The 18,543-nt window shown below is 48.1% G+C and overlaps 1 protein-coding gene across 5 annotated transcripts in view; it reads left to right on the plus strand.

Moving 5' to 3' along the window:
- SLC4A5 (solute carrier family 4 member 5) overlaps nucleotides 1-18,543 on the plus strand; it is a 126,529-nt gene that overhangs the window by 40,014 nt on the left and 67,972 nt on the right. For 4 of the 5 annotated variants that reach the window (XM_059942568.1, XM_059942567.1, XM_059942570.1 and 1 more), the window contains one exon: nucleotides 9,097-9,226. In XM_059942568.1, the coding sequence (XP_059798551.1) occupies nucleotides 9,097-9,226 (130 nt within the window). Of the gene's footprint in view, nucleotides 1-4,674; nucleotides 4,774-9,096; nucleotides 9,227-18,543 lie in introns of those variants that run through there. The other variant, XM_059942572.1, reaches the window with a different exon arrangement.

Raw genomic sequence — 18,543 nt, forward strand, 5'->3', positions numbered from 1 at the left:
CCCTTTTTCCCATTTCTGATGAGGAAAGAGCAAGCGTTGGGACAGAAGACAAATTTACCTCTAAAGCATCTGCTCCACTAAGGAGCTCCTGAGACAGGCTGTGTTTGCAACGTAGGAGCAAAGACAATTGGATTTCTTTTAGAGTTCGAAGCTTTAAAATGAGGTGGTTTCCTCTGTCTACTTTACCAACTTGTTTCTGGGAAGGAGTGGTAAAGAGAGGAGCAGAGACAAAGGGGAACAGGAGGGAGGAAAGGGGGAAAGAATATCATCCTAGGCCTTTTAGGCACGCCCCACCCCGGTGTGTGTGTGTGGAGGGGGAGGTTGGGCAGACAGGAAGGCAAATTCAAAATTCCCAGAGGAAGCCTGTATTTGCTCTTCCTCTCTTCTTGCCCTTGACATCTTAAAACCTGGATTTCCTGGAATTATCAACATAGACAGCATTCAAACAAACAAAAGCAGAAACAAACAAAAACCCCTTTTGGAAGAGAATCCTGAGTTAGTGACCTTAAGACCTTAAGGGGAAATTAGGGTTTAAAGCTCAGTTTGCAAGTGAACCAATGAAAGATCTAATAAATACAAAGTTATTATAACCCATATATGTTAGCTGGATTTACCTTATTCCTTGAGAGTTAGTGTCCTCACCTCTGCCTAAATTTCTGTGAACTTCCAGCGGCTTCCAGTCTCAGTATCACTGTAGCTCCAAGTCCTGCCTGCTGGGCTCACAGTCTCGCTGTGTCTCACCTCCTGTACCTCTGCCCTCACCTCCAGCTCCAGCTCAGGCATGGGGTTCAGTCCTCCTTTGGTCTCCCCCAGATTGGGCACATACCACATACAAGTGAGCAGCAGGCTTTCTTGAAGTTCAGAACCAGGGAGCAGTTTTACCTTGCAGAGGTACACAATTTTTAAAGTGAGATACTAGATATCCCCTTTCTTTAAAATCCCCTGGTCACAGGAAATTTCCTATTGGCCACTTTTCTCTGAAGTTTCAGCCTCCTACCATATTGGCAACTCCCACCTCACCCCCACTCCCCCTCGCCAGTTCCGTCACATCTCCTGCTTCTCAGTTTTCAGCCACCCCCCAGCTTCTCCCCTCCCTCCCAACACATACACTCACTCCCCTCCCTTTCAGTCACATCAATTTCCCTCTGCCTACCTTAGCTCAACACCCATTTTTTTTTTTTTCAGTTTGTTTTATTTATTTCAATTGTTGTTTGCTGTCCACAGGCCTGGTTCTTTAAAAGACTGAAAAGGCCCCACTCATATGATACACAAGTTTCTTGCAGATTTCAAGGTCAACACCCATTTTTGCACAGCTAAAGACACACAATGTGTTGAGCTAAACACAAAGGCCATCGCCTCTAAGTCTAGCCCTTTAGCTAGACTTAACATTCTTTTATAACACTTACACTTGCAGTTCTTGAGAAGGTATACAGAAGAAAATCTCCATACCCTAGAATTTCATATAAGGGAGACTCATGATTAAGATGGTAATTTGATCACAAGTATCAGAAACCTACTTGAGCTGTCTTGAGCAAGGAGGGAGTGAGGGGGTGGGGGGAGAGAGAGTTAGTTTATACTGTAAGAGCAAAGGAGTTTCTCACAGTCCCTAAAGAACAACCAACCAGGCTCAGCAGGAGGATGGACACCCTCTCAGTCCCCTCTCTGGGGCTCATGGCCTTCCCCCTGCTTCTCCTGTAAGTCTGCTTTATTCCTCTCTCTCTGTAGCCTTTTCTGCCTCTCTGTGCCCTCAGCTTCCATTTTACATGCTCCTTCTCTCAGAAACCGTCAGGAAACGCCCAGCTATCTCAGAAACCGAATTCAGAATTTCCAGGCTTGAGTCAGGTGTCTGATTAACTTGTTCCTGGTCCAATTAACCATGGCGAAGGGGCACAGGTCAAGCATTCCACAAACACGGCCACCAAAGAGTCATCCTCTGGGTGGGGGACTGTATGGGCCGGCAGACAACCCCAAAGCTACTGACGGCAGGATGGATTCCCATAAACACTACAAGTCCGCAGATTCTCTCCTCTTCCTTCCCAGAGAGCATATTTTGAGTATATGGACTGCTTTCTAGAAAAAAACCCCTTACTGACCATGAAACTATGACTTGGAGTCTTCCAGTCCCCTCTTGAAAACCACCTCAAATGACTGCAAGCATGACTTCGGAGCCCTCAGTTTCTGTCTCTCCCACTCCCCAGTACTCGGGGACCTTGAGCTTGGTCCCCTACCCAGCTCCATTTCCTTGTTGTTGCTGAGGCTAGTCCCAGCTGCTATACTCATGAGTGTTAAGCAGTGAAATTCACCTAGCAAATATTTAGAGTGTCCATGCTGTGAGCTGAGAGAGAGCACCTCTGAAAGCAATCAGAACTGAGGACCCTAGGTCCAAGCCCTCATGCTGACTTCCTGGTGGTGCTAAACGCCTCCTGGTCCTTCTAGGAGTTGAAGACTTGCAGGTTGCAGGCCACACGGTGATTTTGTGCTTTGCTCAACTAATGACTGGACAGGTGCCCCCCTCCCTGCCCCCAGTAAAAGCACGATTCTGTGTGCGTCTGTTCGTGTGTTTCCTGAAGCTTGCTCCTGCCAAGGTTAGGTTTCTCCCAGAAACTGCTGGTTGAGTCCATACCTCCAGTTGGGCCATCGCTATGTGATTCTTGCTGTGAGCTATCAAGGGACTCTTATCTGTGGCCTTTCTCATTTGCAGATTAACTTGCGTGAAGGGCCCGCAGTGCATTAGAGATGCACTGAGGCCCTGATGCAGGAACCCAGCTCACAGAGCTAGGCTTCTGTGGGCCCGAGGGAAGGGAGGGGCCTCAGGGTGGAGTGGGAGGGGTAGAACAGGTATTTAGAAGCTGAAAAGGATTGAGCCCTTGGAATGTTTAAAAGGGTTATTAGGGAGGAAAGTGTCAGACCTGTTGGCAACATCAATCATAGCGATATTTACTGGGTAACTGGCATATGCCAAGCACTGTGCCAACCACGTCACATATATCATCTCATTTAATGGCCACCACAATCCAGTAAAGCAGGTGTGATTATAGCCACTTTATAGATGGAGAAACTAAGGCTAAGATTGCTTAATGCCTTGCCCAAATCCCACTGCTAGTAATTACCAGAGTCGGGAGTTGAACGTAGGTCTGGGCTCTTAAAGCACCACACGAGTAAAGAGAATCCTCTGGCGCCCTTGGTGATCTCTCTCTGGGTGTTCCTCTGGGATTTCGAGGTCACCCACAGCCCCTGACTCAGGGCAGCGTGCAGGGTCTGCCCCGTGGTGCTCAGGAAGAAATGGGCCGACTTCAGCCACAGTGCGGTACGAGCTGTAGAGCCTGGGACCTTTAGAGGGGCCCATCTACTCACTGCCCTGCCCTGCTAAGGAGCCCACCAAAGCAGGAAGTCCTTGGTGGGGGCCCCGCACCTAAATACACAGCCCTGACCCTCTGCTGCTATGTTCTCAGCTTTAAAGTGGGTACACTTGATCCTTGAGCCTCAGGCATGAAGACATGGTAAGGGAGCGCAGGGCAGTGCAGGGTGAGGGCGTCAGCAGACTGCTGTCCTAACCTGGGCCTGGTGGGGCCTTCTGTGCTGTAAACTAGGTCTCAGATTTCTCATCCTCTCACCCTCTCATCCATCGCTAAGCTCTCTCCCAGCTCTGAGACTTAGTGAATTCAGGGTTCAGAGCTCCTTGGAGCAGCAGCCACTCATGACCTCTAATCAACCTTGGCACACTGTAAGTATTCAGTAAGCACTTGTTGAACCAAACCCAGGAGATTAGGAGTTTCTTAGCAGAGCAAAATAATTCCCCAGGAGGGCTCAGCACACACCCTGAAGTGACCCGTTCCCACTGTCCATGGGCTCTCGGAAAATGCCCACTGAGTGATAGTTGGCATTTTGTCTTCGAAGCGGACTAAGAGGGGAAGGGTCAGGAGTTTGGGTTTAAAGTTGGGGAAGGAGAGAAGCCAGCTGCATGGAATATTACTGACCAAGCGTGGTTGCTGCGGAACATGAGACCCCCCCCCCCCAGCACCTCTCCCCCTACAACTCCACCTCCACCCTGGGGCTGTGCGGCTGAGAGAATCCACGGGCCAGGACAGGCCCTGCTCTAGCCGGCTCAGCTGCAGCCAAGGCCCTTTAGGAGGCCCCGGGGAGTCTCAAGGAAAATCCTACCTTTGCCTCTATAAAGGGGACTGAGGAGAGGTGCCTGGGCTCCCCTTGGGCCCCCGGCTCGGCAGGAAGGGCCCATGGGGGAGGGGGAAAGGGGCAGTTCTGCCAGTCCTCTCGAGCCTGCAGCTGCCACCCCCTGCTGCTGTGGAGACCCGGCTGCCCCGGCCACAGAGCCCTTCTCTCCCCACCGCGCCTGAGAACCTGAGAGCTCTCTCTCCCTCTCCCCCCTGCCTTTCTCTCTCTCTCTCTCTCACACACACACACACACAATTCTCTTATACTCACAGTATCTTTAATTCACTCTCAATATTTTTTCCTCTCATGCTTACTACATCTTCTCACATACAACCCTCTCTCCACTTCCCCAGTCTTTCATACATTCCTTTTCTCTCCCCCCACCCCCTCCCCCTCTCCCTCTCTTTCCCTCTCCCTCTTCTCCTCTCCCCACACCTCCCCTGGTGCTTAACTGGAAACAAAAGTGAGTTTGTTGTGCCCTGCTGGTGGGGAAGAGGACGTGTGAAGGCAGCAGCCAGGGTGGCAGCAGCAGAAACAGGCTGGGGCCAGAGGCAGTGTCCACAGCCGGAGACCCCAGCGCTCAGCTACTCCAGGGAGCAGGTAATGCCCCAGACAGGGCTGGTTCAGGCATCCCCCTCTCTGTCGGGTCTCATCATTTCATGACTGTTCCATTTATTTGCCTTCTTATTTGGCCTTGAAGGCAGAAGGGGATTGCAGGTTTAGGGAATGGTAGGCACAAAAGGTCCAAGGAGTGATGTGCTCTCCTCTTCAGAGAACTGTGTGTGGTCTGATGTGGCTGGGGTCCACAGTGTCTGGGCTTAAGGATGGCTGGTGTCCAGGGTGGCTGGGGTCCAGGGTACCTGCGGTCCAGAGTATCCGGGGTCCAGGGTGGCTGGAGTCTGGGGTGTCTGGATGAGGAACATGACAGAACCTACCAGGGCAGGTTAGGGCCAGATCATGAGGGATGTTTTGAGCCATGTCATAGACCCTAGGCTTTAGGTAATAGGGAGCTATTGACTGTTTTTCACCTGGAGAGTAACATGACCAAATCTGTATTTTAAAAGAGTAGTTCTTGAACTCTGATCTTATGGAGAATTGGTGTGCCGTCTCAGAATCAAGCAGTCATAGTCTTCTCCCAGTTTAAGGAAAAAATAAGGTTATTTGTTCAATTGTTAAATTTTCATCTGTAAAATTTCCTTAAACCTTTGACGTCTGCTAGCAAGTGTCAATAATCAATAAGTCAATAAAAAGGACTAAGTTTAAAGTAGTAGAAAAATTCGGAAATAAAAATCCATTTAAATAAATGCAGTCCATTGAGCTATATACAGATAAATTGGTAGTATTCTCTGCTAGTAAAATTATTTCTAACTTATATGCACAATATTTTATGGTGCTGTTCAAAGAGCGCCATGACTCCCAGGAGTTTGCCATGTGAACACGTTTGAAATGTCTTAAAGCAAACTCTGCTGCTACATAGGGAATGGGATGGATGGGGCAAGCAGAGCCCGTGGGAGCAGTAGGTGGCTCCTGCGATGATAAGAGTAGGAGATAATGAGAACCTGAACAAAGGTGGTGGCAATGGTGGGAAAAAGGGAGAGAGCTAAAAAATAGTCAGGAAGTGAGTGGAAGACGTTAGTGTCTGATTGCACATGGATGATGAGAGAGAAGGAAGCTTCAGGAGTGAGCCCCACATTTCTCCTCTGGATGGCTGGGTAGCCAGGAGCACTATTAATCAAAACAGAGGAGGGCAAGTTTGGGGTGTCGGAAGACGGGAGGCAGGGCTGCTTTGAATATGTTGAGACTGACTCGAGAAGGCTGGAGAACTCCCAGATGGAGCAGTCCAGCTGGCAGTCGGAAATGCTCAGTAAGTCAGGACCTAGAGACACGGGTGACCTCGGCTATAGGGTGACACCAAAAAGAACATGAGGTGGTCCAGTAGGGGGGTAGAAAGAGAGGAGACAAGAAGGCCAAGGAGGAATCCTGGGGAAGATCAAGATTTAAGTGAGACATGCAAGCAGGGCCAGGGAAGGACGCTGAGAAGGAGTCCTCAAAGAGATAGGAAAAAATATCAAGAAAGTGCTATCTTATGAGAACCAAGAGCATTTCAGTTCAGAGGGACCAGTCAGCACCACTCATGTCCCAGAGAGATAAGCCAGACCATAGCTTCACAGTGTGGTAGGTTTGATTGATTTTATTGACTTATTGATTTGAGAATAGAACAACAAGAGAGATCTGAGAGCAGGGTTGTAAACTTGGGTGCTTAGCATAAATGAGATTAGCAGGGTAATAATAGGGAGTAGTGGGGACTGTGGCAAACTAAAATGCATATTCTCATCCATCACTCAGCTCTAATTGAGTGTTGCCAGGTAGGAATATGGGCACTGTCATCAGAGTATCTGAATTTTCAAGAAAAGTCAGAAATCTAGATTTTTATATGCAATCTCATAATTCTTTGTATTAGCAACAATTTCAAAAACTTTTATACTCTATGAGGGCTGAATTAAACACATCTTTGAGCTGCCAGTTTAAAATCTCTGCCTTAGTCAATGTCCTTAGTGTGGTGGGGATGAATCAGCTGCAGCAGGTTGGGAAGTGATTAGGTTAGGAGGAAGTGGAGACAGCGAGTGTAGACCTCCCCTTCAATAAGTTGAGGAGAGAGAAGGGAAAAGGAGAGCAGCAGAGCTTAGAAGGCAGGCAGGATCAGGGGAAGGTGCTTCATGGTAGGAAGAGCTGTTTATCGGTTGAGAGAAAGAGGGTGGAGGGAGAGAAGTTGAAGACCCAGGTAAGGAAAGGCTGGTTGACGAAATAAGGATCCAGTAGAAGGAAATAGACGGGGCCAGAGATAGGCTAGAGGAAGAATTCTTGTTCAGAGATAGACTGCAGCAGTGGTAAGGACACAGAAGGACTGGAAAGGAGGAAGTTGATGGATTTCATGCCCAGAGGTCTTATTTTCTTGGTGGTGTGGGATAAGAGATAGGTCAAGAGGCTTGCAGAGAGGAGCAAAGGTTAGTGGTGGCATCGAGGAACATGGGAAAGGGCGTGCAAGGGTGAGTGGAAGTGGCTGTACTTCTGAGACCTGTTAACAGTGGAAACCCCCCATTTGTACAGCTGGGTGGTTTTCTCCAGAGGGGCTCATGAGCCTGGGTGCTAAGCTTGGTGGCAAGGGGGATTGGCACCTGTTATACTCCAGGCCCTGTGTCACGTGTGTTATTCTCCTTACCTGATTTATTGGGACAATAACCCTCCTTACCTGATTTATTGGGACAAGACACCCAGAAGGTTATTGAATTCACTGAATTCACTCATGAGTAAGTAGCAACTCTGAGATTCATACCCACGTCTAGCTGGACTGAAAGCCTAGCGTGTGCCTTGCATCCACCGTACCACCATACCACACTGCCTCTCCCTGCACCCCAGGACACATTTGAAGAGGTGAAGATTGGGCCAGTGAATTCTTGTTTGGGCATCAGCTGCCTGGTTTTATTGGGAAGTCAAGGAGTAAGAGAGTGGAGACTGTGATGAGAAGGGTAGTTGAAATTATTGACCATTGGGAGTCCATGGAGAAATAAGTGAAGGCCAAAGGGATGATAAACTGAGGGGATAGAGAGGCTTGGAGGAAGAGGAAGACTTGATGAAGCCTAAAGACAGTCAGTGAGAGATTGAACCAGGGCAGGGACAATGGGATTGGTGAGGAAGGAGAGTATTCTTGAAAACTTTTAATGTGGGAGTGGAGGTGAGAGAAAGAGGTGAGGTGAGAATGATGCCAGGGTGTCTAGCCTGTGCAGTTGGGTGGACAGTTATGCCTCTAACCAAGGCATTCGATGTTGTGTGAGACCTCTCTCCCTCTGGCCCACCATGCCCTAGACACACTAACCAGCACACTCCACCTCAGGTCTTTGGCACGCTGGTAGCACCCTTCTTCCAGATATGCAGAAGTGGCTCATTCTCATTTTTCAAGTTCCAATTCAAATACGCCCTCCTCAGAGAGGCCTTTTTTGACCATGCTATCTAATATAGCTCCGTGGTCTTTTTTTTTTCTTTTCAGAACACTTATTACTACTTATCACTGAAATGATTTTTTATGGATTTGTTTACTTGTTTATTGTCTGTATCTGCCACTGGAGAGGCTCAAGACATCAAGAACATATGGGCCTCCTTCACAGCTTTGTTTCCCTACACCTAGACCAATGCCTGGCACATAGTAGGCATTCATTAAATATTGAGTGAGAGAAAGAAGGAAGAGAGGGAGGGAGGGAGGGAGGAGGGAGGGAGGAAGAAAGGGAGGAGGGGAGGGAGAGAGGCAAGGAGGGAAGGCAGGAGAAGGATGTTTGGGGAAGAGTACGTGTTCCGTGTCAGAATGCTGACTTGAGGTGCCTGAGAGACACCCAGAAGGCAACATCCCCTGGGCAGTTGGAAAGCAGACTGGGAGCTCAGGGATAGACTGTTACGTTGCGCATGAAGAAAGTGGGCCCACGTGCCACACTGGTACAAGCACATCCTTTCACATGTCTGATTGCCCCTTCAAGGCCAATGCTGGGAGTTGACTGTGTGGAGTCCAGTGGAAAAGGGATCCCTCTGGGTATGTTATGCTGAAGTTGGGACAGAGTTTTTCTCCCCTCACTTATTTGTTCTGTTCCCTGTCCTTGTTGCTGCCCTGGCTTTGGCCATTTTCCATCTTTCTTCAGTGTCAGCTACAAGACCCAGGAGTCTGAATACAGACTAAATCCTTTCATGTCTTTTATCTCGAAGAATATCCCACCCACATCCAATCCACAGAAACTTGAGTCTAGCTTTGCCCAGAGGGTGGACTTCGTTTTACTGAATTAGGAAATACTTTGCCCTTGCACTTGGCTCCTGCTCCATTTCAGTTGGCCTCTACCTCCCATGGGGCACTCAGCAGAACCTGCTGCCCTCCTTTTGCAGGGTCTCCAGCTGCTGAGCAGCTCCAGGACATCCTGGGGGAGGAAGATGAGGCTCCCAACCCCACCCTCTTCACAGAGATGGACACTCTGCAGCACGACGGAGACCAGATGGAGTGGAAGGAGTCGGCCAGGTGAGGCAGAACCCCGGAGAGAGGTAGAGGGGGCTTTCCACTGCAGTCTGCCTGGGCCCAGCCTGAGCTGACCAGTGGCATCTCATACCTTGAGTTCTACTAGGGCGCTTCCTGGCCCCCAGAGACCCACCTACTTGCCTTCCTTGGTGTCCAGAACTGGGTTGGATGCTAAGGAGCAAACAGAAGCTTATGACTTTGTCTCATCCTCAGAGAAATGAAAATCCTGGTGGGAAAGTAGAACAGACACCCATGAAACCGTGAGAGAATAACACAAGGGCATATATCCTTTCATGTCAAGTGGTTCAAACTAAATATTGTAGAAGGGAAAGCACCAAGCAGGCTGGGGCAGACAGGAGTGCTTCCTGGAGGAAGAAGAATGCGTGCCAGGAAAAACCCACTTGGGGAGCTCCAGTGAGCACTGAAGCAAAGGGATTTGGCAGAGTCTGGGGCAGGACAAGAAGAGCGTAGCTCTGGAGGCACATGTGGGGAGCAGAGAGAGCTGTGTATAGAGGGGCAGTAGAAGGAAGAGAAGAGCCGAAAGGCTGCAGGAGAACCACACGGTGAAGTCACGGGAGCCAAGGGAGAATCAGGGTAAGGAGTAGCGCTGGCCATACCCAGTGCCTGGGGCAGAGCAGCCTCTAAACTGAGCTGGACTGATCAGCAGCATCAAATGCTGCCAAGAGCTCAAGGAGAAGGCAGAATACAGTAGGGGCAGCAGGAGGGGCTGGTGAGAGGAGGAGGGACCCTGGGACAGAAGTTGAGAGTCTGCAAGCAGAGCATACCAATGTTTCTCAACCTTTTTTTGTATTAACGTCCCCCCCAAATTTTTAAATTTAAATTAACTTTGTTAAAATAGAATTAAATTTATTGCTAATGAGAGAAATGAAATGCTAAGAAATTAGATTTTGTCAGGTAGGTTTGAGCTTTGGAGTGCCACAAACCATTGTAATACCTTAAACTTTTTTGCTCTCCTGAGAACCAATTCTTGCCCCCCTTGGGGCTGATATTGCCGCCGTTGAGAATGCCTGAACTAACTGCCAGCTGTGCCCAAGGTGGCTTTGCCTGGGGGCCACCATGACACCCAGGACCTGGCAGCTGCCCCAATCACAGCCTGGGCCCCTTCCTTACCTACCAACCTCACTCACCTCAGTAGCTGTTCTGTAGAACGAAGTGCGGATTTAACATTCCCAAGCTTCCCCCTCCAATCTCTCCTGGAAAAAGAAAAAAAGAAAAAGAAAAAAGGCCATTGAGTGACTAGCAAATTCCTGCAGGCCTCAGAAGGAATGAATTCCTAGCCCCGTGGCTGGGCCCAATCCCTGTCTGGGAGCTGTGGAGCCTCTTCTTCTCAGACCATTCAATGAGCCCTTACTACTAACGCTAAGCAATTCGCAGGCTCATCTCATACAAGCTGCACTATGACCCTGAGGAGGCAGGAAATATTATTATCCTCATTTTATAGATGAGGATAGTTAGGGTTAGAGGGTCAAAGAGATGCAGGGTCAGAGCCTGCACGTCGCTGAGTCTGGATGCTAGCCCAGGGCTATCTGACTCTCCAACTTGGGTGCTTATGAACTTTGTCATGTTTTCCCCATTTTCTCAGCCACTTCTCTCCCCTTCCTTCAACTTCCAGGGACTCTGTTTTGATTTCCATGGGAGGACATAAGTCTGGAGGGAATGCAACTGGTGTGAGAGATAAATGGCGACAGCCACAGAGCCCAGGACATCCATCCAGGGCTGATAAGAGAGGGGAGGACATTTCAAATGACCAGGTCCCAGTCTGTGCTACTGTGGCTTAATGCCTCTGAGGGGCTTGTACCTCCCTGGGCAAATGCCTTTCTTGTCCAAGGTGGGCATATAGAGAGAAGGAAAGTTGAGAAAGGTGTTCTCCAAGGCCCAGTAGGGGGAGGGTGACTTCTCCCCACCCTGGGCAAGGTGTGCATTCAGAATCCCTGGCAATAATTGCCAGGACCAGACTTTCCATGCGGGCCGATCATACGCACCCACAGAGCCCTTGCTGAGAAGGCCCCAGGGCTCTCAGAGACATGATTGTTGCCATAGACGAAATACCCAGTTTCTCTCTGAGTGTGGATCCATAGAGTCTTGCTCACTACAGACCCTGCAATGAAAGTGATAAACTGTAGATAATGATGTTTCTGGAAGAAGGCTCCTTTAAAATATAAAGGGGCCTGGGGTTACCATCTGCAAACCAGGGTGTTTCCCCACAAGGCAGGCTTTCCAAGGACAGCATTTGAGGAGACCTGGGAAGGGCCCCAGTATAACCCAAGTGGATCTCAAACCCATAGCGAGAGGAAAGTGGAGGCTGGAGGAAGTTAAACAGCTGAACCCAATTCCAGGTTGATGGAGAGAGGAGCATCTTGAGGGCCAGCTTTGAGCAGGAAGCAGTGGGGGGAGAGCCGCTCAGGCCTCCTTATCTCCAGCTCCTTTCTCCACCCCAGCCTCCTTTAATCTTCTCTCCAGCTCCCCCTGGCTGGTTTGCAGCTCACTGTTGGAGGTCTGAGCAGTAGGCCTCTGCAGAGGTCAGAGACAGGGTTTGGTTATCGGTGAGCAAGTCCGCCTTGGCCTGGGCAGCTCTGCTGGGGGTTCCTCCTGGCAAACTGCATCAGTAGAGGTGCTCCGGGCCAGGCCTATTTGGGGCCTGTCACCCCCACCAAAAAATGGGAAGCATTTCCCTCAGTGGACAGGCTGTGCCATCTACACAGGGAAGCCAGAGGTCTCGAAAGTTTCCAGAATCCAAGAATCGGCAAATCCTAGTGGGTTCTGGGCCTTCTTGGAATAACAGGAGAGAATGATAGGAGGCGGGAACAACCCCTCAAGTGGACACTCAGGCCCTGAGAGGGTTGCAGGTTTGTTCCCACATCAAAGAGATTGGGGGAGGGGACCTTTTAATAAAAGTATTTAATTTGTTGCGGGAGTGTTTGCTTTATTGAGTTAGGAGATTAACAGAGTGAAAATCTCAAATCCGCAAGGAATTTTCCCCGGCAGTGCTTTTCTGGGGGTTATTAGTTTGGGGGATGTTTTGGGCCCTTGGGTAAAGAATCACCACTGGACAGATTTAACTGGTTTTTTGAGCTCCACTGAGCCTGGCCCTTTGTGCATGATGGGGATTGTGTGTGCGGGCGTCATTTCTAATGTGATCAATGCTGGTAGGTCAGGCTGCTAATCAGATAGATTTTTATTAAATTTGTCTCTTTAGCGTTCCCGGGAGGGGAGTGCAGCTAGCTGTTTGCTGATACTGACCTTGCCTGAAGGGAGGCTTGGGTTGGGTGGCGTGGGATGGACCCCCTCACTGTGAGCAAACAATTTACCCATAATTCCATTGTCTCTCAAGCTTGAATCTGCCTGGTTGCTGGGGACAAAGGGAAGGAGAATGATCTGGGCTGGAAGCCAGCCAAGTGTGGAGGGGCTTTTGGGGTTACTCAGAAATAGAGCTTTGAGCCTTCCATGAATTCTGAAAGCAAACTCCAAATCCAAGCTGCCTCTGATCTCAACTCAGAGCAGACCAAAAGCGTGAACTTGCCGGAATGTTCTTATAAGACACATACGCTCTGAAAAGATTCCTGCCATGACCAGGAAAGGGCAGAAAGAGGGGCAGGAGAAGTAGGTCAGCTTAGTTGGGTCAGACCAGATCAGTACATTTTCAAAAGCCCCTCCACACATAGGCGGGGATGCTTTCTCACTCTGTACGTGATGGAAGAAGCCTGAACTTTGTCTCAACCCTGAAACTGTTCCTGCTTACTACCTTGTAGCATGTTCTCCTACCATCATTTTACCTCTTAGTCTGGGGCAGAAGATGCCCCAGCCCTCTGGTCTCACCACTCACCTGGGATCACCCTTATGGCGCCACAGCAGCCCTGTGTACGTAGAAAGCAGAGCGGGGAGCTGAGAGTTCTTAGTATAGACATCAACAAACCTCACTCATTCATTCAACTACTATTTACCAAATGTTTACTGTCTGTAAGCCCTGAGCCAGGTGCTTAGAGATACAAAAAACATGGCAGATGCCATCCCTGCTCGCTCGGGCTCTCAGTCTAATGGGGCACAGAGGTAAATAACTAGATACTTGGTGATGAGTTTCTAAGAAAGCACAGTGTAGGGGCACTTAACCCAGACAGGAGGGATCAAGGCAGATGTGCAGGAAGAAGAGTTGTTCACATAGACACCTGAAGGATGGGTCAAAGTTAGCCAAGAGAGGGTACGGAAGGGGGAAGAGGCCCCTGGAACGGGAAACAGAGACAGAGGAAGCGGCAGAAGTTCCCTGTAGCTGGACTAGAGAGGGAGTGGCCAATGATTCAGGTCCTATGCAGACCATGTTGTGGAGTTTGAACTTGATGCTGAGAGCTTTGGAGGACCACTGAGGGGTTTGGGGTGGGAGAGGGACAGGATTGTCTGTTTGAGAGAGATCACTCAGGCTTCAATGTGAAGAATGTATAAAAGAAGGTAAGACTGGGCCAGTTAGGAGGCTGGTCCAGGTGAGAGGTGATGAGATTCTCAACCAAGATGTTGACAGTGGGAATATAGAGAAGGTGTGGATTTGAGACATATTTTTTGAGCGTATAATTATATATATATAATGTATAGTGTATCTGTATTTCCTTTTAAATATACTTTATTATTTAGAGCAGTTTTAGATTCACAGAAAAACTGAGCAAAATGTACAGAGTTCCCATGTGCCCCCTGGCCCTGTACATGCACAGCCTCCCCCATTATCAACATCCTCCACCAGAGGAGTACATTTGTCACTATTGATGAACCTACATTGACATCATTATCACCCAAAGTCCATAGTTTACATTAACGTTCATATTTGGTACTGTACTTTCTATGGGTTTAGATAAATGTATAATGACATGTATCCACCATTACAGTATCACATGGAGTAGTTTCACTGCCCTAAAAATTGCCTGTGCTCTGCCTATTCATCACTCTTTCCTTCCTAATTTTTGGCAACCACTGATCTTTTTACTGGATTTGAGACATATCTTAACAGGACTTAATGACAGATGGCATGTGGGAGAGAAAGATAGTCAAGGAGATGCCCAGGTTTCCGGCTTGAGCAAGTGGTATCAATTTAGGAAACACAAGAGGAATAGTTAGGTTTTGTTGTGTTGGGTATTTTGCTTTGTTTTCTTTGGGGGAGCTTGATGATGAGTTTTGAACATGTTATGTTTGAGGAAACTGCAAGTGGAGATATCCAGCAGATCACCATGTAGATAGACATAGAGACCTGGAGTTCAGAGGAGAAGCATAGATTTGTGAGCCATTAGCATCTAGATGGAAATCAAACCCAAAGAAAAGGATAAGGTTGCCCCCAAGATCTGTGAAGTGAGGAGAGCACCCAGGACAGAGCCCCTAGAACACTAACATTTGAGGGATGGGCAAAGGAAGCAGAACCCACAATGGAGACTGAGAAGGGGCAGCCAGAGAGGTAGGAGGGGAATGAGAAGAGTGCTGTGTCCAGGAAACAGGGGCAAGATGGGGAGTGGCCAAAAAGTAGGGGAGAACTGAAGAGTATCCACAGGATGGAGGGACACAACGGTCTCGGGGGAGGGACGGGGACAGAGGGTGGAGAAGAGAGTCAGGAGGACCCAGGTGGGTTCTTTTGGACAGTTCTTCTAATGTGCTTGTCTGTGAAGGGCAGGAGTCTCTCAAGGCGAACATGGGGTCAAGGGAGGCTTTTGTTTTTTTGAGAAAGATGGGAGTGTTTGAGTGCTGATGGAAAGGGGCCAGATGAAAGAGAGTGTTTAAAGATGCAAGAGGGAGAGAGGGCCTGCTGGATGGAGGGTGCAGGGCCCTGGGTGCAGTTTGGGGGCTCCCCCAGCCAGAAAGGCCCACACCTGTGCCCTGTGACAGGCCCGAGGGAGCAGGGGGCAGGGAAGTTGCAGCAAGGTTTGGGGGCTCTGAGCAGGAGTTGAGAGTTCTGAGCTGATAATTCCCATACCATCTCTCATCTGAAGAGAGAGCAGAGTGGAAGACCTGACTGGAGGAGTTGCAGATTGCCAAGTGGTTCTGAGGCAGGTAAGCAGCTCCAGACCCTGGCCATAGTGGAGCCATGCATGGGGATTTATGGTCAGAGGAAAGATTTTAAGGTTGTCTGACTCTGACTTGATGCTTACCTACTGGCTCGAATAATCATACTATTCATCATTGTCAAGCTACTTTCACATTCAATATCTAACATGGTCTTTCCTTCTCTCTCCTCTAGTCAAATACTGATATCTGACATACAGCACTGAATAAGGTGAAGGTGTAAAGCATAACGCTTTGACTTATACACATCATGAAATGATGACCACAGTCAGTTCAGTGAGCATCCATCATCTCATACAAAATTAAAGAAGTAGAAGAAAAGTTGTTTTCCTTGTGATGAGAACTCAGGATTTACTCTCTTCACAGCTCTCCTGTATAACACACAGCTGTGTTCATTATATTTAGCATGTGTACATCACAGCCTTCGGACTTATTTATCTTATAACTGGGAGTTTGTACTTTTGACCACTTTCATCCAATTCTCCCTACCCCCAGCGCCACCTCTGGTAACCACAAATTTGATCTCTTTTACTATAAGTTTGTTTGTTGGATTTTGAAGTATAATTGACCTACAACGCTATGTTAGTTCCTGTTACACAACATAGTGATTCAGTATTTCTCTACATTTCAAAATGATGACCACAATAAATCTAGTTACCATCTGTCAACATACAAAGTTATTATATAGCTTTTGACTATATTCCCCACACTGTACATTTCATATCTGTGACTCATGTATTTTGCAACTGGAAGGTTGTACCTCAGTCTCTCTCACCTATTTTTCTCCTTTCCTCAGCCCCCTCTCCTCTGGAAACCACCTGTTTGTTCTCTGTATCTATGACTCTGTATCTGCTTTATTATGTCTGTTCTTTTGTTTTGTTTTTTAGATTCCACATATAAATAAAATCATACAGTATTTGTCTTTCTCTGACTTATTTCACTTAGCATAAAAGCCTCTAGGTCCATCCACGTCACAAACGGCAAGATTTCATTTATTTTATGGCTAATATTCCATATATAACAGAATATATATGTGTATACATATATATATTTTATCCATTCATCTGTTGATGGACACTTCCATAACTTGGCTATTGTAAATAATGCTGTAATGAACATAAGGGTGCGTATATCTTTTCTAATTAGTGTTTTTATTTCTTCGGATAAATACCAGGAGGGAAAAAGTGATTTTATATGAATCAGAACCTGGACCAAGTCCCAGGTAGAAGTGGGCATGGTTCCCCCAGGCCTCAAAGTCCCAGATTCTAGCCAGCACTCTCACCTGTGAGTTGTGTGAACACAGGATGGGGACTGTGCTAGGGTCATTCATCCCCTGGGGACTTAGTGATCACTTACAGTTAGCACAGCCAGGGCAGGTCTGCATGAGGCCTAGCAGACCAGAAGGGGCCACCTTCAGAGGGCCTGCAGTCAGGTTGGGGAAGCACCAGTCCACATCCATAGTGACAGCCAGGCAGTGATGCAAGGCCTCACACAGTGGACTGAGGATGGTAAGGTTAGATTAGCTGGCCAGAGAGTGTGATAGTAAGGCTGGTTCAATGAGGAGAGCTCCTTTGGCAGGAACTCTTTATGCTAAAGTCAAGAGCCCCTCCCACCCCCATCTGATATGTCTAGCTCTGCAACTGCAGCCCAAGCTCAACTGAGCTGTCAGAACCTGTGCGTGATGCCCAAGGGAAAAAGAAATGCCACTGTCATTGTCAGGATATTTTAGGCTGCAAGTAACAGAAGCCCATTCAAGCTAACTTATGCAAAAAGAGGGAGCAACAGCAGAACACGGGGTGACCTCATGGTACCCAGGGACAGTCAGATCTCTCAAGGGCTGGGCCTGGGAAGCCAAGCTGTTCTCTTTTTCTGCTTCTGGTCTCTGCCTCTCTCTGGGTATCTTTTTTTACCCTTCTGCAGCCAGCTTCTTCCACTTGTCCCTGCCCTAGGCCATTCCTCAGCCTCTATGCTTACATCTACTCTACTCAAGGGACCATCCCAGAATGTGTTCCTCAATCCACCAATTTCTAATTCTTCAGAGATAATCTAATTTGCCCAACTTTGGTTGTCCCATCATTGTGCCCCAGATCAGAGTTACGGAGAAGTATGGAAGGGCCAGCCATTGCCTGGAGACTACATCGGTATGGATGGCAGCAGAGCAGACACTCCAAACATATCTTTTACACATATGTAATAGTAAAACTATGCACTTTATGCATTGGCCGCAGTTGTGCTTCTCATGCCAACCAGAACTTTTAGAATTCTTCAAGTTGCCCATGAGAGTATAGGTGGTGGAGTTTTGCAAAACCATCCCCGTCTTGGACAGGCACCGCAGACGTCATGCCATGTCTTTGTAGTGGACACCAGTGGATGTCACTACAATACCACACCAATCCCTAGGGTAGTGGAAAAGGGGAAGCTCTAACCTGTGGATCTAGGAGAACTTTGGAAAGTTTGTCTTATCCACCACGCCTTTCTTCTTTCATTCTAAAATCATTTTAGGGGATGCTGTGTTAGGTCCTGTGGGAGAATTAAAAGGAGTAAAGTATGAATCTGTTCTCAGAATGCTTATCGTCTGGTGCAGGTGTCAACAAACGTATCTGTTAAGGGCCAAACGGACAGTGTTTCAGGCTTTTTGCTCATATATGATCTCTTCTTCCTCTGCTTTCTTCTTCTCTTTCTTTTTTTCACAACCTTTTAAAAATTTAAAAACCATTCTTAGCTAGCTGGCCATATAAAAACAGGCTGTGGTGTGCTTTTAACCTGTAGGGCACGGTTTTCCCACCCCAATCTAGTGTAAAAGGCAGGCGTGTGCTCATACACACAGATAACTAAAAACCAGGGCAGTACGTGTGAAGTGGTGAGAACACGGCTCTCTGTCAAAAGACTTGCCCTCAAACCTTGTCTCTTATAAGCTGCTTGATCTTGGGCAGGCTCCTCATCCTCAAAGGGTCTCCTTACCTACACAATGAGAGTAGTGACAGACCTACCTCGGCGATAGATTTGCGGATTGAAGGATATAATATATGTAAAGTGCTTAGCATAGCGTCTGGCACATAGAAGGTACTCAGTAAGCTTTAACCACTGTCAGTATTATTGTGCATGTGACAAAGTGCATGGGAGTCAGAGGAAGGAGTGGTCCGGGCAAGCTGGGCCCCTGGGGGAGCTTTGTCATGAAGGAGGTAGCCTTTGAATTAGGCCCTGAACAGCAGAGGTGGAAGAGAGAACATCCAGGTGTAGGAGGGGGTATCTCCTGAGGGGCAGTGAGG

This window comes from Balaenoptera ricei, chromosome 13 (genome assembly GCF_028023285.1).
Source record: "Balaenoptera ricei isolate mBalRic1 chromosome 13, mBalRic1.hap2, whole genome shotgun sequence".
NCBI classification, from domain to species: Eukaryota; Metazoa; Chordata; class Mammalia; order Artiodactyla; family Balaenopteridae; genus Balaenoptera; species Balaenoptera ricei.